The sequence below is a fragment of the Aspergillus saccharolyticus genome, assembly GCF_003184585.1.
Source record: "Aspergillus saccharolyticus JOP 1030-1 unplaced genomic scaffold BP01scaffold_6, whole genome shotgun sequence".
NCBI lineage: Eukaryota > Fungi > Ascomycota > Eurotiomycetes > Eurotiales > Aspergillaceae > Aspergillus > Aspergillus saccharolyticus.
In genome coordinates this window covers 699,145-724,841 of record NW_020290616.1, presented here as the reverse complement: position 1 = coordinate 724,841, position 25,697 = coordinate 699,145, and the positions used below count along the sequence as shown (strand labels likewise).

At 53.9% G+C, this 25,697-nt stretch overlaps 11 protein-coding genes across 11 annotated transcripts; 4 read left to right on the top strand and 7 right to left on the bottom strand.

Annotated features, from left to right (window-relative positions):
- Positions 1–3,441: 3,441 nt before the first annotated feature.
- BP01DRAFT_354370 (uncharacterized protein) lies at positions 3,442–5,735 on the top strand. Its single transcript, XM_025574405.1, has one exon. The coding sequence runs from the start codon at positions 3,587–3,589 to the stop codon at positions 5,261–5,263; it is 1,677 nt and encodes a 558-aa protein (XP_025433814.1). The 5' UTR covers positions 3,442–3,586; the 3' UTR covers positions 5,264–5,735.
- An 800-nt stretch (positions 5,736–6,535) lies between these two features.
- On the bottom strand, positions 6,536–7,478 carry BP01DRAFT_198636 (Yae1 family protein). The gene has a single exon (XM_025571008.1). The coding sequence runs from the start codon at positions 7,410–7,412 to the stop codon at positions 6,654–6,656; it is 759 nt and encodes a 252-aa protein (XP_025433813.1). The 5' UTR covers positions 7,413–7,478; the 3' UTR covers positions 6,536–6,653.
- Positions 7,479–7,865: 387 nt separating this feature from the next.
- Positions 7,866–8,965, top strand: BP01DRAFT_354369 (uncharacterized protein). The gene has a single exon (XM_025574404.1). It carries the CDS (start codon positions 7,956–7,958, stop codon positions 8,829–8,831), a length of 876 nt encoding a protein of 291 aa, XP_025433812.1. The 5' UTR covers positions 7,866–7,955; the 3' UTR covers positions 8,832–8,965.
- Positions 8,966–9,007: 42 nt separating this feature from the next.
- Positions 9,008–9,721, bottom strand: BP01DRAFT_389732 (uncharacterized protein; the record flags this gene model as incomplete). Its single annotated transcript, XM_025577942.1, has 2 exons — positions 9,445–9,721; positions 9,008–9,328 (listed from the first exon to the last, which is right to left on the bottom strand). The coding sequence occupies exons 1-2, from the start codon at positions 9,559–9,561 to the stop codon at positions 9,008–9,010; spliced, it is 438 nt and encodes a 145-aa protein (XP_025433811.1). The 5' UTR covers positions 9,562–9,721.
- Positions 9,722–9,948: 227 nt separating this feature from the next.
- Positions 9,949–11,733, bottom strand: BP01DRAFT_291035 (SD08430p; the record flags this gene model as incomplete). The annotated part of the gene is made up of 2 exons (XM_025571631.1): positions 9,949–10,288; positions 10,343–11,733. The coding sequence occupies 2 exons, from the start codon at positions 11,731–11,733 to the stop codon at positions 9,949–9,951; spliced, it is 1,731 nt and encodes a 576-aa protein (XP_025433810.1).
- An 874-nt stretch (positions 11,734–12,607) lies between these two features.
- BP01DRAFT_389730 (uncharacterized protein) lies at positions 12,608–13,977 on the top strand. Its single transcript, XM_025577941.1, has 2 exons — positions 12,608–12,745; positions 12,798–13,977. The coding sequence occupies exons 1-2, from the start codon at positions 12,667–12,669 to the stop codon at positions 13,865–13,867; spliced, it is 1,149 nt and encodes a 382-aa protein (XP_025433809.1). The 5' UTR covers positions 12,608–12,666; the 3' UTR covers positions 13,868–13,977.
- A 133-nt stretch (positions 13,978–14,110) lies between these two features.
- Positions 14,111–16,077, bottom strand: BP01DRAFT_198592 (uncharacterized protein). Its single transcript, XM_025571007.1, has 2 exons — positions 14,980–16,077; positions 14,111–14,926 (listed from the first exon to the last, which is right to left on the bottom strand). The coding sequence occupies exons 1-2, from the start codon at positions 15,889–15,891 to the stop codon at positions 14,315–14,317; spliced, it is 1,524 nt and encodes a 507-aa protein (XP_025433808.1). The 5' UTR covers positions 15,892–16,077; the 3' UTR covers positions 14,111–14,314.
- On the bottom strand, positions 15,947–16,609 carry BP01DRAFT_354363 (uncharacterized protein). The gene has a single exon (XM_025574403.1). It carries the CDS (start codon positions 16,353–16,355, stop codon positions 16,029–16,031), a length of 327 nt encoding a protein of 108 aa, XP_025433807.1. The 5' UTR covers positions 16,356–16,609; the 3' UTR covers positions 15,947–16,028.
- A 708-nt stretch (positions 16,610–17,317) lies between these two features.
- Positions 17,318–18,541, bottom strand: BP01DRAFT_354362 (putative esterase/lipase). Its single transcript, XM_025574402.1, has one exon. The coding sequence runs from the start codon at positions 18,421–18,423 to the stop codon at positions 17,536–17,538; it is 888 nt and encodes a 295-aa protein (XP_025433806.1). The 5' UTR covers positions 18,424–18,541; the 3' UTR covers positions 17,318–17,535.
- A 1,814-nt stretch (positions 18,542–20,355) lies between these two features.
- Positions 20,356–21,851, top strand: BP01DRAFT_354361 (uncharacterized protein). The gene has a single exon (XM_025574401.1). It carries the CDS (start codon positions 20,380–20,382, stop codon positions 21,736–21,738), a length of 1,359 nt encoding a protein of 452 aa, XP_025433805.1. The 5' UTR covers positions 20,356–20,379; the 3' UTR covers positions 21,739–21,851.
- On the bottom strand, positions 21,826–24,041 carry BP01DRAFT_389726 (purine-cytosine permease family protein). Its single transcript, XM_025577940.1, has 4 exons — positions 23,364–24,041; positions 23,195–23,305; positions 23,015–23,127; positions 21,826–22,961 (listed from the first exon to the last, which is right to left on the bottom strand). Exons 1-4 carry the CDS (start codon positions 23,766–23,768, stop codon positions 22,058–22,060), a joined length of 1,533 nt encoding a protein of 510 aa, XP_025433804.1. The 5' UTR covers positions 23,769–24,041; the 3' UTR covers positions 21,826–22,057.
- Between the last annotated feature and the right edge of the window lie 1,656 nt (positions 24,042–25,697).

Below are 25,697 nucleotides of genomic sequence, written 5' to 3'. Positions count from 1 at the left end.
CAAGTCTGCCAGATCTGTCAATCATGCACAACAATCATCATAAATCGAGTGCCTCTGTCTAACTAGTTGAGGTACACAGTACAGTAAATCGACGAACAACAATTGCATCATCGCTACGAACCGCGATGGGAATCTAAGTATATATAGAAACCAGCGCTAGTCCAAGCTCTGTCCTGGCGATGGCCCAATCCCAGGCGGATGTGCTGGCGATTTAGTCCCGACCCGTCATCATCATCATCATCATCATCACCATCGTCAGGTCGCCGTCAGTCAGCTCCTCCTGCGCCCCGTCTCGCAATTCGCGAGTTCGCGAGTCAGAAATCTGCACAAATGCAGTCGATAATCATCGTCTGGCCACAACAGGCTTCAAGCATGAATACTTCTTCACGGCACATCCATCACAAGCGACTCCTGTCAATAAAACTAATCCGAGGGGCCAGCAGCTTCTGGCTTTCGGCCTTTTGCTAATCGACTCCACACTGGTTCCATCAGCCAAGCACAGACCTACACTAGAGATTCGATGATGACGGTACCTTAAGGCTATTAACTAGTCTTTTTTGGGGGTCGCACGAGAGGCCGTTGATCGATCCGGAGAAATTCGATCTCTGGTCGGAGTCATTCTTAATTATTGTTTCCTGAACGGCCCTCAAATTTAGGTGCTACCAATATGACTCAGGGCAAGAAGCCCCCGAACACGCCACGAAACCCGAGTTGGATTTTACATCTGGGGAGTTCTGGTTCTTTCGGTTCGGCTTCTATGCGGATCATAGTGGCCAGCTTACAATAACTAGAGTATTCCTCAAGCCGCCGGAACAGACAAGTCAAAAGCAAGGGTCCTTCGGCTGCGGGAGCAATTGACTTTGGGAAAACTCTCCCATCCGTCCCGGTTTCAGACCTATCGAAATGCCTTGCAGCCCGTCTCACACACGAAACTCCTGTGTCCGCATCGTATCCTGCTCAATTTGCCACTCGTTTTCTTTCTTTCTTTCTTTCTTTTCTCTATAAAAAAATAGAAGAAAAAAAAGAAAAGAAAAAGCTGAGAACTTGAACGTAGAAGTTGTTTTTTTGTTTTTTTTTTGGAAGTGCCGCTAGTGTCCGTTAAAGTCATATTTGTATGTGCTTCGTACGCATTGCCTACTATAATAGTGCCACTCTTCAACCGGACTTTGCTCCATCAAGATATTTATTGGGACACCGGGTGGAGGTGACAGCTGTGATGGCCGGGAATTCATGCAGAAGTTCCCGTGAGGAAAACCAAAAGAAACTTTTCGCGGCGCTATCGCTATCAGCACCAGTAGATCTAGATTGCATCCCGGTCCACACTCTGCGTGCCTGGGAAACGGCGATCCCAATGGTTAGCCATACCGTGGTGGCATATACTAACCATGTCCGCGATGTGCATCGATACGCAGGTCCTCTCAAAGATAGATTGGCCTCGCATCATACAGACGATGCCGTCTGCGGAAAGCCTGCATAAGAAAGAAACTTGGATGAGACTAATGCTATACCCTGAAACGCAGGTCCGGAATGCGGGTCTTTCTCGAGTAAGATGCGGCTCCCACCGACAGAACAGATTCCATTCGAGCACCCGCTTTGTTTGTTGCGTCCAAGATGTATTTAGGACATTCTAACATGGAAAGCAAGCCTTCCAAGCATAGAGACTCCCTCCCTCTATGTAAACATGCGAGAGCAGCTACGTGAGACCTTGGAATGACTGGCGAGCACTGGTGACAAAGAGCATCGTGGATGGAATGGTATATATATATATATAGAATATATATATTCCACGGAAAATCTTCAAGGACATGCATTTCAGGTCCATCAGGGGTGACCTTGATTACATTCATTCAAGGCATAATGGCTATTATTACAATGGAACGTTTACGGACCGCATTTAGGACAAGCGAAGACGATAATCCCTTTATGGAAAAATCCCATCCTATTACTTTCGTAATTCGAAAGCCAAAGCGACATCTAGTTCTGGATGGCGGGCGAGCGAGAAAGCTCGAACAGGGAGAGTCCTCCTCCTCCTCCTCCTCCTCCTCCTCCAGCCTTGGGTCTGGATGACAGAGGTTGCCAGCAAGGATTCACTGAAGGAGAATCCCAAGGTGATGGGCCCAAAGTCGGAGGTTAGAAGGAAGAGGAGCGAATCTTCAGTGATGGACCAGACCACGATAGGGATGGTGCTCGAAGGTAGGCAGACAGATTTCGAAGCAGTTCACTAAACCCCACTGCGAGCCTTCGGTATCATGGCAACCGGGGAAAATGATATTCTGGAATGCGGGACAAGCGGAGACTTTTCTACAATTTCTTCCGAAATATGGGAAACAAGAACTGAGATCCGTACAATGACTGGGGAGATCAGAAATTCGATGACGAAAGCCTTCAGACTTTCACGCTTGATCCGATCGGCTCAACCGGGACATTGTGCTTGGATGAAGTAGAAGGGCTGGATTGACAAGGGATCAAGAGGGGATGCTGGGAAGGGACGATTGATGACTTGCAACCGAGGGAGTAGAAAGAAGTAAAAGGAACAAGAAGAAGATCAACGGCAGGATCGACGTATCACTGCGGCACTAACTTAATCAGTGGCCTGCCTGCGTCCCAGCGTCTCGGATGGGTTTGGATCTCTCACATTTGCCCGCCTTCTGCTAGGCTCTATCCTGCGATCCCCGCATCAGAAGGACTTCTGGATCGTTTGTGCCTCAATTCATCCTGCGGGCAGATGATTGCAATCACTGTCTGTGCCGCAGCATCTCTGTTCGCGAAACTGAACTCAACAAACCTTATGACAAGGGCCTGGCCCCGGCCTCGTACACTCACATCACCGATAAAACCTCGGTAAATTGCAGGGACTGCGGACCTTTATTGTTCTATCAACAACTACTGCAGTGATACTCGCAGCACGAAAATGGCCCAGTGGTTGGGGCCCTCGTTGAAAAAACCCTAAGGGGATATGCACACCAAACCACCAAACCACCCGAGACGCTGATACTCTTCCTCTTTCGAGCATATGCGCACAACAAGGAAGCTTGATAAGAAGAGAATGACCAAAAAGTTACATATTAATCATATAATGCCAGAGGTCTGACCAGACCCCGCGTCGACTAAGTTGCGGATCGGGATTCCGCGCCTCCCTTGCTCCTGCGTCGAAGGGCGGCCTGCCTTGCTGCACATCTTCATCCCTACCAAAGGACAGGAAGATGTAAGGTCTGATAGGTCAGTGGCGTCGTTCCCACGGAACGTTGGAGCTTTGTTTACACCACTGGGCATTGGCATGCGTCTGAGCTCCTCCCCGGCCTAGCCACCGTTGCACTGGTTGGATATGCCCTAGGTTGGTTGGGCAAGGCGAGCTTGTTATTTTTGGAGAGGATTGTATAAACATATTCTCTCTCTCCCCCCCCCCCCTTGGCCCTGGCCATTCCTCTAACTACAGTCCCATCTTATTCCTTCGTTTTGTTTTCCATGTCTCTCTTTTGAACCGCATTACGAAACAGCCCCGTCTCTGTCTGATGCCTATGATGAACACTTTGCATGCCTGAATGTACAACCACAGAACTTACGCTATACTACAGAACCATAGCCCATGGCTAACAGATACTCTCGAATGCCCGGCGACGTGAACGCCTCTTACAGCTGCCGCAACAAACCTCCAATTGCCCTTGGTCCTGAATCACACCCCAAAAAGCGGGCTTCGTCCTTTTATCCTATCCGTTGCCCTGGCATCGTTGACGAATCCAACCCAGATCCCTTCTACCTGGAGCACACTCTAGCAGAGGGTGGCCCTTGGGGCCCTGGGCGGCCGGGAAGTCGCAATGTTAGGCACAGTGACGAAGCCAGTCAGTATTTGATGCTTGCCTCTTTACACAACAACAAAGGTGGTCCTGGCACAGTGACGTCGCGTGGGGATACTACGAGGCTACGGTCCAACGTCAACCGATCGACTCTGTCGGTTGTTGAGCTGGAGCATCAATTGAGTCTCCGCCAGATCGCTGCCAATCAACCCTGGGGAGGCCAGTTCGCAAGTTACGATCAAGCATCTTTTAGCTCAGGACAAACGGACGCGACGCCCGATTTGACGCCGAGCAGTTCTTTCTCTTCCAATTATTCCGCCCTTACCAACCGCGAAACTATCTCTTCCGGGCCAGACTATCACTCTTTGCTCAACCAACAAGCGCCGCCCAGTCCCAGACGCCAAGTATATCCAGCTTCAGCCACGCCTGCCACCCTATCGCAGACAACGCTGGTCACGGAGCCCTCCACCCCGACGCGGCAATTGAAAGCGCCCGGAGGCCCATCCAACGCATCAACTGAGACCCTGGTCATGCAAAGAGTAAGCAGCCACGACGCCGCATCAAATCGTGGGAAGCCATTGCCGTCACTGCCCGGGGGCGTCCGTAACCGGAGCAATAAGCCTGGTCGAAAAGGGCCACCGCCAGCGATTCGACCTCCAATCGCCCCGTCCATGATCTCTCCTCCGTGCTGGTACAACCCCGTGACAAAAGAGCCGCATGTGTCGCACTTTGACCAGGCCATGTTCATATCCGCGAATGATCGTCCGAGCCCGGTGCCGAGCCCAGGGCCATCGTCGCCATCGGTTGAGCGGCACCCCATCCCCAAGCGGCCAGCAACCTCGCCGGCCGGGATGGTCTGCCAGCACGAGCAATCAGTCTGGGAGTCCGACTCGGATAACGAGTCTAATGACCCCAAGTCCTTGTCTCGCAAGCCTATGGACACTTTGAAGAAGGTCCGAAGTAGAGTGCATCTTCGTGTCGCCAAATCCGCTCCCAAGCTCAGCAACACGCAGGCATCTGAGTTGGAAAGGTTTCCCTCAACTCCAGACCGGCCGCCAGAGTTACTGTGTCCTTCACCGATGCGAGATCTGATTCGGTCCCGCTCCAAGGACATCCTGCGGCCCACCGCGCAGCAGACCCTGCGGCTGGTGGCGCCCTCGACGACCTCGCTTGTTCAACCGCGCTCTCGACGCAACAGCAATGGGGCGGCCAACATCGACATTGACCGCACGACGGCAGCTGCCATGCAAGCCAAGTCCCGACGGAGGCAGAGATCGGACTCGTGCCCAAAGGGCTTGACTGAGGCCGAAAAGTTCTGTACTCTCTGTCGGGAGGACCGATCTGATAAAGCCATTCACCACAGTCTGACGCTCGCACGACCCCCCCTCTATAAACGGGTGTGGGAGTCGTTGCGCGTGCTGGGATGTCATGGCGACCTTCCTCCGCCGAGACCACGCCGACCCAGGTGATGATGGGTGGGTGGTACTTTGTTTTGCGTGCGATAATATTTCGACGGGGCGTTGAGCGACCAAGCCCCTACAAATAACTTAATGTCTTATGATACTACTGATGAGGCTCAGATGAACAGTCTGAGCTGTTTATGACTGGAAGGATGATCTTGACGGGATCTCCATGTCACCCGATGATAACGAGCCCTATAGGGATGGAAACAGGCTCGTCGGTCTCCCCGATGCATGCACTGTGATGATATATCATCTGTTTGACCTGTCTCATGCATACTCTTTCATATTTACGGTCGGCCACACTGGCACAGTCTTTCACTACCAAGCCGTAGTCTCGGTGTTTCTTTTCTCATTGTCACTGCCACACTCCTTACACATATCTCCCCTGGTGTCTACACCTGTCACTCCTTGATCTGACCCTTGTCTTCCCATCAATTTCCTACCATCTCGATGTCTATAAAAGCAATACAATCAGCGGTCTAGCGATTCACGGCCCAAGAATATTCTCTGTTATGTCCACTGCTGCCATAGTCGCGTAAATCAAAACAAACAAATACAGGTCGTGCATACCAGGTGCCGAATTTTCCGGGCCTGGAATGTGTGGGGTAGTTCCGAGCTGGACTTTCGCTGAGGCAATGCGACCTTGGAGATGGGGAATTTCACGATCCAACGCGGCTGAAACTTATCTGAGGTGTGGATAGAGTCTGGACCAAGGCAAAAATCCGGGAGTTTTGCTAGTGCTAGTAAACGGAATCCCTCATCCAGGGATATATCCCTGTTGTGAGACAAGATGGTGCAACTTGGGGATTGTGGTCGGACTGCGGCCAGTGAGGGCTGATTTGATGTCCGCAATCTTTCTCTTGTCTAGTCTAACGCTTCACTTGTCCGATGAATGTCGCTGGTCTGAGAGGAAACGTTGAATCATTCCATGGGATCTCCGCACAGGCCCGACAGCCTGATCTGGCCGGTTCCCGCCTGGATGGGCTGTCGGGTTGTGCAGCTGAGTGCAACGCCAGCAAGCGACAGGGACAGTATAGCGTACAGAACACTAGACCCTGGCGCGCTTGTTAGTGCTGCTGTATGGCTCCGGCATGCCCCGCTCGTGGATGGGATGCTGCTGGGACTGTCTGTCCGCTCTGCATGTCGCATGCAGGTTTGACACTGCAGTGATTCCCGCGGATGCAGCGCGCTGGGAGACCGATCCTCCTCTCCTCCTGGCATGAACTGCATCGCAGGGAAGGTCAACAACCCGTCCCTATCCCCCACGTCGACACAACCCCTCCAACAGCGAGCAGGAAGCAATCCTCGAAGCCAACATGCCATGTCCACAGCGCCGATAAGAAAAACCTCCCCAAGGGGGAGTAGGAGTTGCCACCTCCATCCACTTACCCCCCCCTCAGCTCGACTCCGCCTCCCCTTCCTGTTCCTTGACCTCCAACGCATCCATGTTCTCCTCCCAGAGCGCCACCTGCACCCTCCGCTCCCAAGCCGCCACCACCTCCTCAGCCTTCCTCGCCAATTTCGTCTCCGGCATTTCCCTCTCCCCCTCCCCACCGGCAGTCGCATCCCCCTCATCCGTAGCGACCACCCCCTCAAACACCTTGCGCACATCCAACTCCCGCACTGCCTGCTGATACAGACGCAGTAGCTCCGCGCGTTTGGCCTGCAATGGTGTTGTTGTTGTTGTTGTTGTTGTTGTTCTTGCTTCCTTGTTGGAAGGATTCTCGGTAGCAGCAGCGCCAGACTCTCCCGCACCCTCTTCGAACCCGATAGCAGTTCTGGCGCGGTCCTTGGAGGACGAAGTCCCGGTTCTCGCGGAAGTAGCCCCGCCTTTGCTCACCGCCGCCGCAGCAGTAGCAGCCGCAGTCTTCTTCCGACTGGTATTGTGGTTCCCCTCCAGCCCGCGGATCGCACCCTCCAGGACCCCCAGCACCGTGCCCACGCGCATGCCGAGCTGCGCGCCCACCGGAAAGCCCGCGTCGAAGCCGGCTTGGACTTGGGTGGATTTGGAGGCGGCGAGGCCGTCGCGGTAGCCGGCGGTGACGTGTTGGCGACGGAGGGAGGGGAGGTCGGAGGGTTCGTGGTGGGGTTGAGGGTGGGGGGCGGGTTGATGCGGCGGAGAGGAGCCGAAAATCTCGTCTAGGGAGGTGGACATTTTGAATCGCTTGATTGAGTTTGTAGAGGTGGTGGTGGTTGTTGTGTAGGCAGGTAGGTAGGTTTGTGGGGGAGGTTGAAAAAAGTTAGAGCCGGGATGGAGTGGAGTTTGGCTGGCGGGGTTAACAGTGGAGTTAAGCTACTTTTTTACTACTTCTGACTTTTTACTACGAGTCACTATACAATACAACGCAGTTCATTTGGAAAAGTGGATTGGCTCAAAAATGCCTTAAACTTGCCATTCATCTACCAGGTCATATCTTCCTTATGATAAGGAGTTACTACCCAGTAATATAGGTATACTGACGAGGTACTATAAGCTAATGAACAAGAGACTAGGGCCAAACTCGCCGAATCCCCCGAGGGAAGACGGGATTCGGAGCGCAATGGCCTCCGTCTTATATTCCCAGTCGATGGGATAACAAACACTCTTAAGCATCAACACGCCATTGCCAGCCTCCACCACCTCAATGGAAGATTCTCACCACCACTGAATTAACAACTAACAAACACTACTCAACCTAAGCCCAGTGGCAGCACCATCATGCCCACCCCCCGTCTCTTGTATCTCCTCACCCCACCCGCTCTCCTCACCTTCACCATCCACCGGGGTCTCCTCCATCTCGAAACCCAATACCCCGCGGTACCCCCCGGCCCAGCCAGCCACAGCCCCGCGCTGCTGACCCCCGCCCACCCCGCGACCCAGCGCTGCGCCGCGGTCGACATCTACCAGGCCCGCGTGCCGGTGGCGGCGCTGCTGCGCACCGCCCGAAAGACACTACAACAAGCAGCAGCAGCAGCAGCAGATTCCCACCGCGACGGTCCCGAAACCCAATTCGACGCCTCCCAGCCATCCCTCCGCAAAGCCTGGGCCGTCGTCTTCCTCACCAGCCCCATCCTGACCACGGAAGCCAAACTCGTCGGTCTGCTCCGCACGGGCACCTTCCAGCCGGGCGACCGCGGTCTGTCGATTGAGGGATTCGGGCATCCTGCTGCCCCGGACCGCCAACGCAAACGCGAACTCATCAACGGGGTCTTGACGGTCGAACGCGCCCCCGACTCCTCCTCCTCCTCCTCCTCCCATGGTCTCCTCGTCTCCTGGACCATGCCCGACGCACCGCGCGAGTTCTTCGAGTATCTTGCGGGGCGCTGGCGGTATCCGTACCGGTTGATGAGTGGGGGGCGGCATGAATGGAGTGTTTCCGAGCCGTACTTGGTGGGGGCTGCGGCCGAGGCAGGAGGAGACGGGCCCCCGGGGGAAGAGTGGGTAGTGGATGTGCGGTTCGCGTCGGCGCATGATTACGAGGTGGTTGCGGCGGAAGGGGAGGACCAGAAGGTTATCCCGGGGTGGACGGGGCGGTTGCATCGCGGGTATGCGCGGTTGTTGCTGCTGAATGCTGTTCACCAGATACAAGGATAACAACTGTTTCACTGGGTGTGAGGTGAGGCTGGGATGGATGTATGTATGTGTAGAAAGTGGTTTCAGTGAGGTGCAACCCACCACTATCCGAATGTATGTGACAGAGTGCGCCACGATTAAAGTCAACCTCCCTCCATGCACATCCCATCCAGTACCTTTCATGATAAAACACCATCCTAGCACTCCCCCCCATGCGCAACAACCCCCCACCCCCTCCACCCCATATACGCCTGACAAACCTCCCACCCACTGCGCACCACCTGAACCGTCCCCGCCCCCTCGCCGCCCTTCGTCGCGCACCCCGCCCCGTACAAACACAGATCGTACTGGCTGGCCCCCGGACTCTTCCACGAGAACGTCTCCACCTGCGTGAGATTCACACTCGTCTCTAGCGTCGCGCAGCCCCCCGTCGCCGACACGCCCTGCCGGTGCCACAGCGAGACGTCGAGGGAGGTGGTATTGGGGTCGCAGCCTGCGCTGAAGAGGCGAAAGTCCCACTGGAAGGAGGATATTAGGTTTCGCTGCAGATTCTTAAGGGGTGGTGGAGGGGATGTGCAGATAGATAGATGTCAAAGGGAGGGCCAAGTTGATGTGGATGATTTCTAGGGCTTACATTTCGAGGCCGGAGGACATCCCGGGTATCCAGCTGGGAGTAGGTGGAAGACGGTAGGGCAAGGGTCGACGAGATGATCCAGAAAAGAGGGACCGTGGAGGAGGAGGGGAAATGCATTGCGACGGGGGAAGGACACCTGGTGCAACCGCTGGGGGTAGCCTGGATGGTACTGTGTACGAAATAAATCAGGGACAACGAGGAGACACACAGTGAAAGAATTCAGGGGCGGGGGATCGTCAGGGTCCAGGCTGATCCTTATATAGGCTTATACTTTGATAACTCGGTACACGAGGGCTCAATTTCCAGGCTGGCTGCTGTGGAGAAAGGGGAACTCCCCACTAATGCACTTCTCCGACACACCACTCCCCTCCACTGCGAATCACACACACCCTCTCTTGATTCCTGGTCCCGCAGTCACTGATGCAACCGTGATTCTATTAATACATCCAAACCTAGACTAGTAGCTACACCGAGGTACTTCACACCCTCTTGTACCCAGAGCATCTACTGTCGCCCGGGGCTTAATCGCCATGCTCGCAAGGGTAACCCCTGCAGTTTCAACACCGCCGGCTTGATGAAAAACACAAACGTCACCACGCCAATCAGCACGCACAGAATGTTCGTCGTGTAGTAGCCGTCATGGATCACGTTGCAGGTGCCGCCCCCATGGACACACCGATTGCGGTCGGGCTCCAGCGCACACGAAAATGGCTGTGTAACCAGCTCGCCCTTGAGCGCCTCTGCGCTCGGCACCACCGTCGGCGGCACGCACGTCGCCTCGGTGAACATGTCCACCAGCTTCAGAATAAAGTACCGTGGGAATGTCCCGCCCAGATTCGAGACCCTGACGAGTGTTAGCGTGACCCCCACCCGGGGAGAATAGACAGACAGCACTTACGTCGCTAGCATGGTCATGTACGTCCCTCCGATGCTCGGGTCGGCGATGCGCGCATGGAACGCCGACACCGCGACAAACATGACCGTGTTCATAAAGGTCGAAAAGATGTGCTCGCCGATCACCGTCAACAAATACCAAAACGGCACCGCCTCGCCCGCCGGAAAAATCATCACCGTCAGCTGGGCCAGAACCGCCGCCGCCAGCCGCCCCATGAATGCCCAGCACCACAGGCGCATCGGCGTGTATTCGGTCGACCACTTGCCTGCATAGTAGCCCAGTCCGATCTCAAAGGGAAAGTCAATTAGCACGACCAGGGCCATGTTGTCCTGGCCGAACCCCTTGTCCAGCAGCTTCAGGCTGGTCACACCGTCGTTGGCCTGGAAGCCGATCTTGGCGATCAAATGAACCAAAATAATCGTGTGGATATTTTTGAGCTTCAGCACATTCCACATACTGCGATACACATCACGGATGCTGTCGCGCTCGTGCGTCCGGTCTTCCTTCTTCATCAGGGCCAAAAGAGTGGTCACGACGATGTACGCCCACCCCCAGAACACCAGGTACGTGCCGAGAGACAGCAGACCCCCGGAGGCCGGAGTGCTGCGGAACCACCGGTTGGCAAAGTCCTCGGAGTTGAAGGCCAGGAACACCGTGTACGACAAGAAGTGGCCCGCCGTGAGACCAACCGTCTGCGCCGTCGACGCGTAAGAGATGTTGGGCGGCGACATGAGCGTGATGGCCCAGCCGTCCACGGCGATGTCCTGGGTCGCACAGAAGAACACCAGCAGAAACCACCAATACGTAAACTTCCACACGCCGGCGCCCCCGTTGGCGCCCGCCGCCTCCATCATCTCGTCGATGCGCCCGCCCAAGTAGATCATGGCCAGCCCCGCGATGACCTGCACCGGTGTGATCCAACTCTTCCGTCGACCGAACCGGCGGCTCCAGATCGCATCGACGATCGGACTCCACAGGAGTTTGAGCGAGTAAGGGTACGAGGCGAGCGAGAAAATGCCGATCTGGCCGTACGACAGGTAAGGCTTCAGCAGGAAGGGGACCGACCCGGTTGCCAGGCCCATGGGGATCCCCTGCAGGAAGTAGAGCACACATAACAGCATGAAGTTGCGCCGATCGCTCGCCGGTAGGTTGGCAAAGGAGGTGGTCGTCATGGCGGGGGTCTGCGGGGTGATGGGAGGATCGTGGTCGAGACTGAAGCTCGGGCGCGCCATGAGACGGTTGGCCCGGCCAGCAGACGACTCAACGGAGGTTTCCCTCTTCCGCATCTCAATGGAGGAATCCATGCCCTCGCTCGCGTAGCCGTTCTGGCTCGTCGATATGGTCAACGATGGCTTGGAGCGACGTTTGGTGACCGTGCGGCCTTTACGCTTCATCTGGGCACGGCCACGGTGGGACGAGAGCAGTCGTGGCGAGTGGAGGGGAGATTGGTTGTAGGCTTCGAGAGAGTCGGTGTCGGACTCGTGGCCGGAGGGGAAAGAAGAAGACAGAAAAGCGGGATCTCCGGGATGATCGGAGGCGTGGTCTGTGTAACGAGGGTCTAGGTTATTCTTCTTCGTAAAGCATGCTAGAGAACGAAGTTCCACCTCGGAGGAAAGACGGGGTCGATCAGAAGAAGATTGAGAAGAAGGGTCCGCTAAAGGGACATGAAGAGAAGGACTGTGGGAAGGAGAAGAGGAAGAAATTAAAGGAGGGACAGGAAATAATGGGTCGTCGGGGTTGGAATGATGCATCCATTCGACGTGGTGGAGCTGGGAAGTCGAGAGAAAAAGCGTGCGGTGCAGGTTCCGATAGACAGACAGATTGCAAGCTGGCCTCAATCCCCCCTTGTTTGGCCTTGGCTGGATCCAGGTGGATATGCGCGGGCCGATGATTGGGTGTTCTTGACGAAGGATTCACGTCAAGGTCAAAAGTCAAGGTATGAGTTGAGTGATGCAGAAGGAGATTGAATTAACACGCAGGCATCTACAGTGGATGAAAGGTGGTGGTAAAAGAGAAACCAACTCTCAATGAGAAGCATTCATGTAGGACTAAGTATCTTCCATTTGCATACCTATACGTGTCTGGCCACATCTCCCTTCTTCACAACAGCGCGTCTATTAGACACTTCTTTGGGCAATTATTGACTCCATGGTTCCGAACCGGTGGAGCTGCAGATAACAGATCCTCACGTGACTGCGGCCCCAGCTTCGTCAACAAACACTGCATACACAGTCCACTCTTCTGCTGCCTTCTACATCACTACCATCCAGACCATCCAGACCATCCAGACCCCAGACCATCAACCGCAGCACAACCACCCACCCAGAATGTCAACCCCACCATCCCTCACAACAGAAGAACAGGCCGAAGCCCTCGACTCCGAAATCTCCACCATCCGCGCAGAACGTCCGTCCAAGCTCTCCCCCCTCCAAAAACCCACCAGACTAACAACAAACAGTCCGAGCCCTCCACCACCGCCGTCGCACCCTCACCACCAGCCTCCTCTCCTCCCGGCCTCTTCAACGCCTGGCGAAGCGCCACCAAGAATCCTCCCCCTCGCAGCCCATCAGAACCCCGAAACAATGGGCCGACCTCTCCCCGCTCCTGCACGCCTCCTCCCTCCACGCCGACCTCAACCACCACCGCATCGCCTTCTCCACCACCGCCTTTCCCTTCACGGACCCGTCGCCGACGGCTGAAGCCAGGAACCTGCTGGGAGTACGCATCGACATCTGCGCGAAGGACGGGAGGTACACGAAACCGTACTACATTCTGCTGCGGAAGGTGCAGCCCCCAATGCCCGTGACTGGGGATGCAGGGCAGACGAAGAAGCCGCAGAAAGTGCTGTATGTGCATCGGCATACGATCCCCGCGGTGGTGGATCTTGGGACTTTGGAGCGGGTGTATTTGCCGCGGGCGAAGGGGAGCGCGACTGGGGAAGGGGAGGGGGGAGATGTTGTACAAGGAACAGAAGAAGAAGAAGAAGCAGAAAGAGCGCAGCTGAAGCCGTGGAAGCATAAGGTCCGGCCGCAGAATCTCAGCGGGTTTGTGCGCGAGGTGCGCCGGCAGTTGGTCGTCTGGCATCTACGGTGTGACGGGGTCCGGTATTTGAGGGAGAGGTTGGGCGTGGTTCGACGGGAAGCAGAAGGCGCCGGTGCTACCGGGTACGGTGAGGAGGAGGATGGGGTCTGGGAAAGGGACGTTTTGGCCGAGGGGAATCAGGAGACGAGAATTGTCAAGAATGACCTAGGGATTGTCGCGTTGGGGGCCACCGCGTTGGAAGCGGTGTATGTGCGCGTGGAGTGGGAGGATGGCCGAGTCGGTCGGTTCAAGATTTCGAATACTGGCATGGTGGAGAGGGCGGTGGTGATGGGAGATAGTGGGAGAGATAAGTTGATGGAGGCGGTGCTGACAGGTGGGAATGGGAGACTGGAAACTTTGCTGGACCGGTTGAGAAAACATGCATCCGACGCGAAACCTCCTGCTTCGGTCTCGGAGGTTGCGTCGGAGACGGCCTCGGAGGTGTGATACCTCGCTATTCGCGCAGTCTGCTTGCGTGCAACTCATATCTGATACCTATTCAAGTTCAATATCACGTCCTAGGTCATTTAATGTATTCCCACCTCCACGATCGCAGTAACCATAAGGAGATGAGTCTATTTGAATGGCCGATTCTGGGTGCCGGAGCACCAAATCTAAACGCTATGCACATGCAGGCAACGTAAATCCGCTATGGTGTATGCATGAAGCCGCTGTCAACTCAACCCAGCAAGAATCGCAAGGAAACGGATGGGAATAATAATTACAAGATATAGGGGTCGGCATTCGAAGCCGAATATGACACATTAGGGGCTGCATATATGCATGAGGAGTTCCGAGAATGGGGAAATAAAGGAAAGGGTATCACGTAGACATCACATCATAATCAAAGCACCTGTCCCCTTCTCTTCGTCGTCCGGGTGCACCTCCTCATCATCAAGCGCTGGCAGCTCCGGTCTGCTCGGCCACACAGATGGCCGAATCGCGCGTCTCGTAGTTTGGGTCGCGGAAGGACAGGGGAGGCAAGGGGCCGTATACCTTGCCGTGTTGCGTCCGCAGCTTTGCTCGCAGAATCGCTTCTTCCAGATTCCACCGGTGGGTCAATCGGGCCTTCTTCGCTTCGAATGCCTGAAGAATAGCCATCTCTTCCTGCTGGTGGGTCTGCTGCATGTGCGCAAATTCTAAAGCATGTTTGTCGATCATCTCGTCCAATTCTCGGTCCATGCGGGCGATCGCCTCCTGCAGTCGAAGTTCCTGTCGATCACGGAGCACCTTGATCTTAGCTTCGTGTAACTGATCCATGGATTTGTGATCGTGGTATTCCTGCGCTAATTGCGCCTTGTGTTGCGCGGTGAATTTCCGGGCGGGGGTGGTCTCCGGCCCCGACACTGACCCTCCTGGCGAGGGAGGAGGGCTGGAATTGTTAAAATACCCCTCCATATGCTTGATGCGAGTTCGTGAATTCATCTTCGCGCGTTCAAACTCCCGCATCTGATCCATTTCGATTGTCAGCTGACGTTCTTCCATTCGAGCAGCATCGTTGATATTCTTTGGTCATGTTAGTATAGGAAATGCTTATTGAAGCGAAGAGGCTGACGTACTTTCTCGCGTTTCCGCGCCTCAAGACTTTTATTGGCCGCCAGCCGGTCGGCAACAATAGACTGCTGGGTCTGGCGAAGGCGCATTGTGAAGGCATCCTGGAACATGTTGTGTCGATTCAGCTCCGCCACCTGACGCTCGCGCATCTGACGCAGCTGCTCGTCGTTCTGACTTCGTTGCAGCGACTCATGATCGAATGTCGGGATCTCAATCCGCAGCACTCCGCTTCCTTCGCCGGACGATCGGGCTTCTGGCGACTCCGACGACTTTGAGTCCACTAGAACTTGCTCAAGACCCTTGCTGCCTTTAGCGATTGTTAGCTGCGCGGCGGGTGGAAGAAGCACTGCAGACGGCGACCGCTTCTTGCGAAAATGGATCTTCTCCATGGCTGACTTCAGGGTCGATTTGCGTCGCTCTTTCTTGTCGCTTGGGATCACGCTGATCATCGAATGGCGGTTGCCCGGCGCCCCCGCGGCCAGATTCGTATCTATCCCCGGGATCAGTCTCCCCTCACATGAGCTATAAGATGTCGGTCGGGTGGACAGTGAGGCGATCGAACGAGCACTACCATTGTGCATGGGTTCGGAGGACACAGTGAATTCGGAGAGAGACGAACCGAGGAGATCGATGGAGGGGGTTTGGTGGGAGGAGGTGATATCGTACGCGGAGTTGCGGTCGGTGGAGGTTCGGGTGGACGATATGATGGGTGACGACGAGGACAAGTCCACCATCCCCGAAGCGATGGACGCGGTCAACGATGCGACCAGCTCAACCTCTGGGACGTTCAGGCCTAGTTGGCGGGCTTCGTCGATTAATCTCTGCTCCTGCGCCGTCTCGGCTTCCTCGGAGGGCAGTTGGAGAACCTCCTGGCGGTACTGAGACTCATCGATCTCTGCGTAATTCGAATGCTCCATGATGCAATTGCAGACGGGCTCGGTCCACAGTTACCCATGGAGCTTGCGTGTATGTGTCTGTGTATGTATGTGTGGGTGGGAGGGGGTGGGTTGGGAGGTAAAGTAACGCGAGATCACGGAGACAGGTGAGGCGAAAGTTAGTAGTGGTGAGGGGTAGAAAAAACGATATATAGAAAAAAAATTGAAACACTATGACGATAAGAGACAATAAGGGGGAAGAACGGAAGTTTCAGGGACACGAGTCGCCAGACGCTAAGACACTCGTCCACAGTACTAGAAGCACGGTGGACGAGATGGAGGCGCTCAAGAGCAGCATCCGACTTGCGGGGAGGGGCGAGCAAGTTTTCCCAGCAAGACACCGTGACTGAACTGGATGGGAGAGATCCAACCCAGGGATTCAGAAGCAGCAGCGGGCAGAAAAAGGAGAAACAACAAGAAAAGCCTGACACTAACCACCTGGGCATGGGCTAATAAGAGTAGAAGATTACTCTGGCTGCTGCGGGCCAGCAGTGCGAGGCGAGCACCAGCAGGCGAAAGAAAGGGAACCTGATTTGGGCGTCAGGTATTCCGCACGGAGGTGGTCTATCATGGGTTCCATAATCCATATTATTCATTATTGTTCTGATTGCGACCCACGACCCGCCTGACCGATAATTCCTGCATCCTCCGTTCCATCCATAGGCCAGTGGGTGGAGAGAGGGACATTGGTAGGTAGTCGCTGCGTGCATCCGAAGTGAAAAAAAAAAAAAAAAAAAAAAAAAAAAAAAAAAAAAAAAAAAAAAAAAAAAAAAAAGAGAGAGAGAAAATGAAATTATACGGAGTGCTCTTGGAATCAAAGGGCATCCTGAAGCATAATCATCTGCCGTTGACAGTAGACAATGAAACCGGGGAAGGGCAAAAAAGCCGTCTGTCTGCTGTCACCGTAAGTCGGGGAATCGGGATTGACAGAACTTTAGCTAGTCAGATTGTTATTTTATTAGTTATGATTATGATTATTATTCAAGGCACATCCGTCAACCGCAATGGACGCCCATGGTTCCTCTTTTTGACCTTCCACTGCTTCCACTGGACACTTCGTAATCCCTCCATGAACGGCAGTAACAGCCGCTGCCCGGATCGGGGCAACAGATAGGGCATAGGGCAGAGCAGTATTTGGCGCTACCAGAGCCTTGGTTTTAGACCGTGGCCGATGGAGTCAAACAGTCAGGCACCGCCGCTTCAGATACGGAGCCTTCTGCACACCACCTGACCACCCAGGATCCACTGCTCCAGATCTGTCAATCTCCTTGTCCTGGACGTTGAGGACGCTATCCAGGACACTAGTTACTAGACTCTAGTTAGTCAACAGGAGGGTAATATGTAATAGTTATAGTGTCGTGATCTGCCCAGGCCAATGCCTTCTAGGGGTGTTCTTGAGCTCCGCTCAGGGTAATGGCACCATGTCTTGACTACCTAGTTAATTACCATACAGAAAGACTTCACCGCGTAATCTCCTGCATCATGATTTGCATGACCCCCATATCTCCGTGCGGTACCAATAAAGTTGCCCTGTTCCCTCATAGGGGACTCCATCTTGAATATCCTGCTACATGGACCGTACACACTAATTAAGTTACTGCCACTGCTGCTATTCTGTCCTTCCCTTTAACGCGACAACATCGCCCCCGCCATGGCATAAGTCTTCTCTCTAGCATCCCACTGTACGGTTCCCGGTAATGCCCGTTTATCAAAGGCGTGATTGCAACCCTGCATGCGCACTTGCACCACCTCACGATCTTTGCCGGGCGCCTTGGCAATTTTGTGGGCCAGTGTCTCCGCCTCCACCGCCAAGTTATCACACGCCGCCGTCACAATCATCACCCGACTGGGAAAGCGCTCCGGGTTCGCATACAGCGGCGAGATGCGGGGATCTCTGGTATCATACTTGCCGTGCGTATAACATGCGTCGAAGAATCTCGACATGAACAAGGGAATGGCTTTCCCAGACGTATCCGGCGGCACTTTCAGAGCGGCATCCGTGTGGATGTCCACGACAGGATACACCGCGATCACGGAGTGAAAGGTCTCCGGGGGGAAGAGATTCCCCGCCGCCGCCAGAACGAAATTTCCGCCGGCACTGAACCCGGACAGGGACACCCGGCTGAGGTCAAACTTGTCTGGCTGAGCGAGCACCCACCGCACGACATCCTCGGCGTCATTCAGCGCCGCGGGGAAAGGGTTCTCGGGAGCGAGGCGGTACTGGACATCGAGAACAGTCCGGTCGGTCTCGCGACTCATCTGCCGACAGTACGGGTCGTCACTGCCGTGGAGCGGAAAGACGAAGCCACTGCCGTGGAAGTTCACCAATACAGGCGTGGGCTTGGAGGTCGATGCGGAGGCATTGCGATACAAGTGCACTTTGATGGTCCGGCCACCGTCGCGGGAATCGATCTGCAGGACCTCATCAGGGCTGGCTTCAGGGGTTTTTCGCACGGTAATTCGCCTGAGGAAGACGGCTAGCAGTTTGTAGTAGAGGTAGGTAAGAAAGAACATGGCGTGTAGGATATAAGGTCCGCCCCACGTTTGCAAATAGCTATCTGCCAAGAGGAGGTCAGAACTTGGGTTCCAGGCACATAAATAAGTTAGGTCTGTAGGATCGGTTAGTAGTTGGTGGTCGGTCGGTGCCGTTGGTCTGACGCTCCACTCGGCCCAATGACGCCATTGCAGTATTTCGCATGCTTACCGAGGCTGATCTACTTGTTATAGTCACAGCAACCTCTCATCTTTTCCTTCGTTATGCATTCAATTTCAGCTCTGTTCCCAAGTATCATCTCATTGACTGTATCATTTTAGGATCGTGGTGTAATCTCCTTGGTTCGGAGCTAGACTTAAAGAACCTTTGGTCAGAAAACCGCACCCATGCCCCGAAGTATGCTTTGCGTGGCACAAGAAGATGCATCAATAACTTGTTTAAATATCACATATCGACTTTGTCATGTCATTTTGTACTAGAACTAGATCAGGCACGTATCACATATCAAGCCCAATTTGACTGCCATTGATGCCTCACATGTACTGTACACACAAACAATGATGGGCCGTGCACATCGATCGTGTGTACCTGACTATTATAGTCTGTGTATAAGATCTATAAGTCGTTATCTATCATATAAGAGTGCTAGTATTCAGAACAAAGTAGACAATATATCATGTCATCGGACAACATAGTTCGTCTAAGATACACTATAGTTGAGGCAGAAGTTTTGCTATGGCAACATAGACAATCATCATATGTGCTGTATTCAAGATATGTGACACTGAAGAATCTAAATAGGTGCAAGACTACTCTAGACAGTATTAGTAATATATGTCTAGAGAATAAGGTCATTCTTTCATGAATAGACTCCCCTCACTATTTAGACATCATCATCAATCTATAGAACAAAAACATACCAAAAACCACTCACCCGCCTCGTCGCAGCCAGGCTATCTAGAGGGTGGTAGGTAATTCTTGTGGTGCGACCGGCCGGTCTTGTACCGAGATCTCCCTTGACTCTGGTAAGTTGGTCACCCGCCACAGTCAGGGAGGCCCTGAGTAGTAGTTGCTAGAGCAGGTTCACGGTTTAGGGCGCCGTTTGGCTGCACAGGTTTTCCGTCCTTGGAAATACATGATTTCTTGAGGTGATGGTATGCTGTAATTGCATAGACCTTCCTTACCGGTTACAGAGTGAAAATACAGGCGACTGCTAGTATGAATTACACTGTCAATTATGGGCTCAATTGAAGCTTCTACTTGGCCGTAGCTCTCGAATAGACTCTGCTAATCGCTCAAATGATCCTAGATTCTCATCCCTACAGAGCCTTCATCTAACTTACGGCAATGGGATATATGTACCCGACGATATAGTGGTGTTACTATGTACAGCACTATACGAGGTTAGACGGATCGCATTTAGGTATCATCAGGGTGTCATGTCTCACCAAGACAGGGCTTTGCGCCTATTGTCCGATCGATGCACCTTCATTGACGGCCTTCCACATATACTAGAGTAAACAAAAAATGCTTACCATTTTTGACGATCTAGCGATTTAGCTTCTATTTCAACCAGTGAAGTAGCGAACATCTAACTAATAGTATGGATGACATGACTCAAGCGCACGAGCTTCGACCTCCAGCCCGCCAGGCAGAAATGGCCAGGCAGGCGGCAACCGTTCGAATTGCGGGGTTATTTAAACGCCGTGTCTGGAAGCACCGAAGATCCCATAGATTCGACCAGTATTCTCATTCTCTTTCCCATGTCTTCATCATCATCATCTTCTTCTTCTTCTTCTTCCTCTTCTTCTTCCAACCTCCTCAACATCATCCCTAATTCTTTATCTAGCCTATTTCAATCTACAACAATGAACAGCCTCCCCCCAGCCCAACGACGAGCGCGCCGCCGTCGCGGCAACCCCCGCTGCGGCCCGGTTCCCCGCCGCATCTCACCCCCCACCGCCGCATCATACCAAATGCCCCAAGACCTCGCCCCCTCCCGCCCGATGATCCCCCAAACCACCTGCCCGTTATTCACCCACATCCCCGCCGAAATCCGCAACAAGATTTACCACTTCACCCTCGAGTCCTCCTCCGACGATACTGGCGGCGGCAGCAGCAGCAGCAGCAGCAGCAGCGGCAGCAGTGGCAGCCAGGCGCCGTCCACCTCCTACGCCCAGCAAGCCCTCTACTACCGCCCGGGCTTCAAATCTCGGAAACGTATCTCCACCTCCCTCCTTCAGACATGCCAGCAGATCTACAATGAAGCCTCGCTCCTGCCCCCGGCCATCAACCGCCATACCTTCTGGTGCTACCGGCCGCCCCCGCACGTCAAGCACCCCTCCTCCCCGGCGGACTACTTCGCGCGCATGACGCCCAAGCAGCGCGATGCTGTGCAGGAGCTCCACTTCTTCACCCAGCAGTTCTTCCTCGAGGATACGTGGGCGCAGATGTGGGCAACTGTGCGGGCGACTGAAGCGTGGCAGTTGCAGATGCGCAAGGGGAAGCGGAAGCTGGATGCTGCGGAGGGCGGTGGCGATGGCAGTGGCGAGAGTCTGGACGGAGGGGTGGGGGAGAGGGAAAGTAAGCGCCGGGGAGGAGAAGGAGGAGGAGTGGGAGGCCCCGATGTAGCCGGCCCCGAGGAAGAAGCAGATGCAGGGGTTCTGGCGCCCAAGAAGATGACAATCACGCTCAGGCACACGGATTGGTGGTTCTGGGAGAATAATGAGCCCCTGGGGATTGACCCGTTTCGAGCAGGGAGGACACCGGCGGATCAGATGGGCGTGCGGCGGCCATTGACGGCCTGGGAGGAGGGGAGGGTCTGGGGGAATCAGTTCAAGCGGGTGCCTAGCTTGGAGGAACTGGTTATCGAATTTGAGACGGTCATGAGGAAGCGGGACCAGTTGGATGCGATCGTGCAGATGGCGCTGGGTTGGAGGTTTCCGCTGGTGGAGGCGAATGGGGATGGGGATGGGGAGGGCAGGGTGTTTTTGGTTGCGGATGCCGGGTCGAGAGAGGCGTATACGTGGATTGGGGCGAAGGAGGAGATCCTGAGGAATGTCGTGAGGGGAGTTGAAGATGAGAATGGGCAGGTTGCCCCGGTGGCCGTCAAGCCGCCCCCGAGGCTGGTTCCATTCGATGCGGAGAAGGAGTTCAAGACTGCCACAGCGGCTGCTGGACAGCAACAGGAAGCCGAGGGAAGCAATGCTGCTGCTGCTGCTACTGCTGCTGCTGCCGGCCAGCCTGACCCGAAGAAGAAGCAGGATTTCGATCCGCTGACGGAGGAGAAGTTCTATGTCGTCTTTTTGACATGGAGGAGGCAGCGAGCGGAGTAAGGTGCAGTTTGACCACAACTAATTAACAGCATTACACTTGACACAAGTTTCAGCACTATTATGCTATAAATAATTCTTATTATACTTCAGACATTAATGCATTACCAACATGACTCGAGCATTTCTATAACATGAAGTAATACATAACTCCATAACGCATGCACAGACATCGTAGATGCTAGGGACCCAGCCCTGCCTGGATCATATATATGACCACGGGATGAAGTGATTCCCGCGACTGGACGTTATCCAAACCAGAAGGTCGACCTTGGACCTTCCACCTTTTATCCCTCCACTCAACCAATCCAATATTCCAAGTTCACCGGTCGAACTTCTTCAGCTCAAAGTACCGCAGCGGCGGGTATACCAGCATGGCCCACGAGCAACCGACCCAAATACCCAGATCGGCACCGTATGAGCCGACCATTTTGGCAATGGGCCCAACATACCAGACCTGGTCCATGCAGACGATCGCTCCGGCCCAGCCGATGAGGAACGCAGTCAGCGCCGCAATGCCGAGGGGCAGCTTGGCTCGATCGGCCCAAGCGTCCCAGTCGAAGCCCCGGTTGCGGCGGAAGATCAGGTGTTCCTCGAGCGCAATGGTCAGGTAGATGCAGACCCAGTAGCCCATGAGGGCAAGGAAGTTCTCGAAGATGTCGTAGAGATGGTTCCGGCCACCAAGGGCACAAGCGGTGTAAATGATGGTGCTGACGCAGGCCAGGGACCAGCGCGGGAGACGCTCGAGATGCCGGCCCATGATCTGGAAGCCGAGAGTGGCGGAGTACGTGCCGGGGATGTTGTTGGAGACCAAGCCCAGAGCGATGATGACGCCCAAGAACTTGCCGAACCCGCCGAGGCCATCGTACCCGGCCAGAATCAGTGCACCAGACGATGTATCGTAGGCATCGGCCCACTTCTGGTTCGTCAGGGTGCCCGAAGCTAGGCCGACGCCCATCAAGTTGGCAAAGGTCAAGGACAGCCCAAGACCGACCAGGACAGACATAAAGGTCTTCCACTTGGAGGTGGTGGGCGGGAAGTAGACGAAAAAGTCAGCACCAGCAGGAGCCCAGGCGACGGAGCTTGAGAGGCACAATGAGAAAAATGTGAGGCGATCCGCGTTCAAAGTTTCAGTGTTGCCGGTGGATACGAGGGAGGTATCGAAGTTGGGGCCTGCGCAACCCACAAGAACAAACATGGCAACCAGTTGAGGAGCCCACGCCCATCTGTGATGGTGAGCACAACTCTAGGAATGCGGCGTGGAGATGCGAGAGCTTACCTTTCATAGGCGTGGAAAGGTTTCATACCGAAGACGACAACCAACCAAGTGAGAATTGCGACAATGATGATACCGACCACAACAGTCATCTTCCCATCAGCCACCGCAGCCAGCTAGGTACGATCGGAAACCGTCAGATAGGGTCTTGAAAGGTTTTAAAAGGTAGAAGGTAAAACTCACAATTTGACCACCCACCAAGCAATCAATCATACCATATCCAAGCATAATAATGATGTTCAACAGACAGGCAATCTTGCTGGGATAGTAGCCCATGAAGTATCGTGCAACAACCTTCAATGCCACACATCAGCAAGACCATCAAAACCAATCAATATTTTGCAACACTCACCATTGTACGGTTGCCACTTTGCGGGCCAAAGGTGGCCATATACGCCACTCCAGCAGCCCCCAAGAAAGCGCTAAATGTGGCACAGAGAGCAGAGTCCACAAAGCTCAATGAGTATCCCAACGGCCCGTACATACCAACGGCAACATTGTTAGCGGTGATACTGGTCGAGAACCACAGAACACCCATTTTCAGGTAGTCAGCAGTCGTCACGGAGCTATGCCGTTCGGTTTCGGGTACCCTCTCGATACCCCGCCTCTCAAGCAGCTTGAGAGATGAAATCGCATCGTTCACTCTTGAAAATGCGCCTCCCGAGGCAGGAGAGGCGGTAGACTCTTTGCCTGAATCATAAGGCGCAGAGAGCGAAGCTCTCATAGCCTTCTCTTCGTCATGCATGGGGATGGCCATGCTGAGGTCTGATCGGACTATGTATCCGCGAAAGCCTGGGCTGTCTGAAAGTGTCAAAGTTCCGGAAGAGGGCCACCACCAGAGATAAGAAGTCTAGGCTGAAAGATAAGCTGGTCCAGCCTGCGTGACGGAAGAAAAGGGAAAAAGAAGAAACAAAGAGCAGATGGACAGGATATGATGCCCTGCTTATAGAGCAAACGACTAGCAACTTAGAATTCTCTAGTCATGTAGCGAACGGATAACTTATAGTCTTCCTCTTTCATAAAACCAGGCCGGTTTGATTGGAAACAATCGGCGGAGATAAATTGGTAAATTGTTATCTTGGCAGTCGGGAATTTTTCTCTGCTAACTTTTTTTTGTTTCTCGCATGGCAAGTTTTGTCGGCCGGGACAAGCCGCCACCCAATGCTTAGGTGGGCTTAGCAATGCTTAGCGAGTTGGCTAAGACCACCCCCAATCATGCTCGCCGTGGCCGACCCATGGAAACATTCACATTTAAACATTTGATCTCGTCCGGGTTGATTTAACCTTGTGCAAGTGCCAGCCCTGTCAACCTATTCGCGTCTTCTAGCTTATCACCGCCTCACAACCTATATAGTGCAGGGCCTTTGATTGACAGGGGTAAGTTTCTGCAACTCGTGGCTCTTACTGCAGGGAGGAATTAGTGAAGAGCCCGAAGAGGGCCGCTAAGGCCAAGAAAGGCCAAGAGGCCAGCCATGAAGGCACTACACAGTAACTAACTTTCTGCTGCTACTTCCATCTGGATACCTGAATCATTAAATTCAGGTTACTGGACACGTTCATGGCATGATATTGGCCACTAAATAGTAGTCGAGTCTCCTACAGCACACCAGTCATTACTAGTTCAGCAACCTACTGTGGTTGACTCCGTTGATTTTATTAGTACGGTGGAGAGGGGCAGGGATTTGAATCCTTTGGATTCTGCCGTTCATATGATTATTAATACTTCAAAGGGCCATTCAGAGTTGATATTCAAAGCTTCGCATGGCGATTTGAGAAGGATTCAATCCCTACACCTCTCCACCGTACTAACAAAATCAACGGAGTCAACCACAGTACTGCCGCAATGCCAGTCAGGTTTAAATCCCCCTAAAATCTCTAATCTCTGTTGGCTGTGAAGGACACTTATGGGGGCCAGCAAGTGCCACGCTTTGACCGACAGCTTTACCCGCGCTGCCGTCTGCTTGACGGAGTATTCGATGTCCAAGTCCCCACTGCATATGCTCCTTCATCCCCCCAAACGTCTCTCTCAGTCTTCATTGGCCGTTGGTCCCAGTCCGTTCGTTGCCACGATCGAGGATTGACTCCACACCGGCAAACTAGTCGAGTGCTATGGCTGTTTCTCCATTACACCTTCCCTTATTGCTTTAGTTGAAATTGCTCTAGACCGAGAAGTCGGCGCTGGATCCCAAGCATACTCGAATGACAAGTGGTCCTCCACTTCTCGTTAGTGTCGGAGCTGTAGCCCAGGTTGCACTTGTTGCTAATGCTCTACAGTCCTAGTTAAATCCAAGCGAGAAAACTCGAAATGACGAACTGCGACTCATCGGAGCATTCCGATCAGCTTCTGGCGCTTCCGAGAGTTTAGCCGGGTTGCCTGCAGGCTTATGACTGCCGCTCCACAGTTGAGTGGAGGGGAACACGCAGCTAATTTATTCGAGTACGCCAATGACTTGAAGATGGTTTTGCCATCTGCAATAACAACTTGTGGTTGTCGCCGCGAAACTCAGAACAGGCGTGCCCACGTTTAGCCCACGTTTAGCCCACGTTTAACGAGCCTATCAAAATGTGCAATTTGTGGGACACTGGCATTGGTTATGAATCGGCAAAATGGTGTACTCCCAGAAAATGATCGGATCATCACGATTGTCTCCTGACTTGGACAGAAGCTCGGTGGATTTATGGGCCT

Bases quoted from the DNA above. Each gene is read 5' to 3' on its own strand.
- BP01DRAFT_354370 (XM_025574405.1), top strand. From the start codon at position 3,587: ATGGCTAACAGATACTCTCGAATGCCCGGCGACGTGAACGCCTCTTAC.
- BP01DRAFT_198636 (XM_025571008.1), bottom strand. From the start codon at position 7,412: ATGTCCACCTCCCTAGACGAGATTTTCGGCTCCTCTCCGCCGCATCAA.
- BP01DRAFT_354369 (XM_025574404.1), top strand. From the start codon at position 7,956: ATGCCCACCCCCCGTCTCTTGTATCTCCTCACCCCACCCGCTCTCCTC.
- BP01DRAFT_389730 (XM_025577941.1), top strand. From the start codon at position 12,667: ATGTCAACCCCACCATCCCTCACAACAGAAGAACAGGCCGAAGCCCTC. The intron at 12,746-12,797 runs GTCCGTCCAAGC...AACAACAAACAG, and splicing joins CTCCACCATCCGCGCAGAAC to TCCGAGCCCTCCACCACCGC.
- BP01DRAFT_198592 (XM_025571007.1), bottom strand. From the start codon at position 15,891: ATGGAGCATTCGAATTACGCAGAGATCGATGAGTCTCAGTACCGCCAG. The intron at 14,927-14,979 runs GTACGTCAGCCT...ACATGACCAAAG, and splicing joins AGGCGCGGAAACGCGAGAAA to AATATCAACGATGCTGCTCG.
- BP01DRAFT_354363 (XM_025574403.1), bottom strand. From the start codon at position 16,355: ATGCCCAGGTGGTTAGTGTCAGGCTTTTCTTGTTGTTTCTCCTTTTTC.
- BP01DRAFT_354362 (XM_025574402.1), bottom strand. From the start codon at position 18,423: ATGTTCTTTCTTACCTACCTCTACTACAAACTGCTAGCCGTCTTCCTC.
- BP01DRAFT_354361 (XM_025574401.1), top strand. From the start codon at position 20,380: ATGCCCCAAGACCTCGCCCCCTCCCGCCCGATGATCCCCCAAACCACC.
- BP01DRAFT_389726 (XM_025577940.1), bottom strand. From the start codon at position 23,768: ATGGCCATCCCCATGCATGACGAAGAGAAGGCTATGAGAGCTTCGCTC. The intron at 23,306-23,363 runs GTGAGTGTTGCA...GTGGCATTGAAG, and splicing joins AAAGTGGCAACCGTACAATG to GTTGTTGCACGATACTTCAT. The intron at 22,962-23,014 runs GTAAGCTCTCGC...TCACCATCACAG, and splicing joins CCTTTCCACGCCTATGAAAG to ATGGGCGTGGGCTCCTCAAC.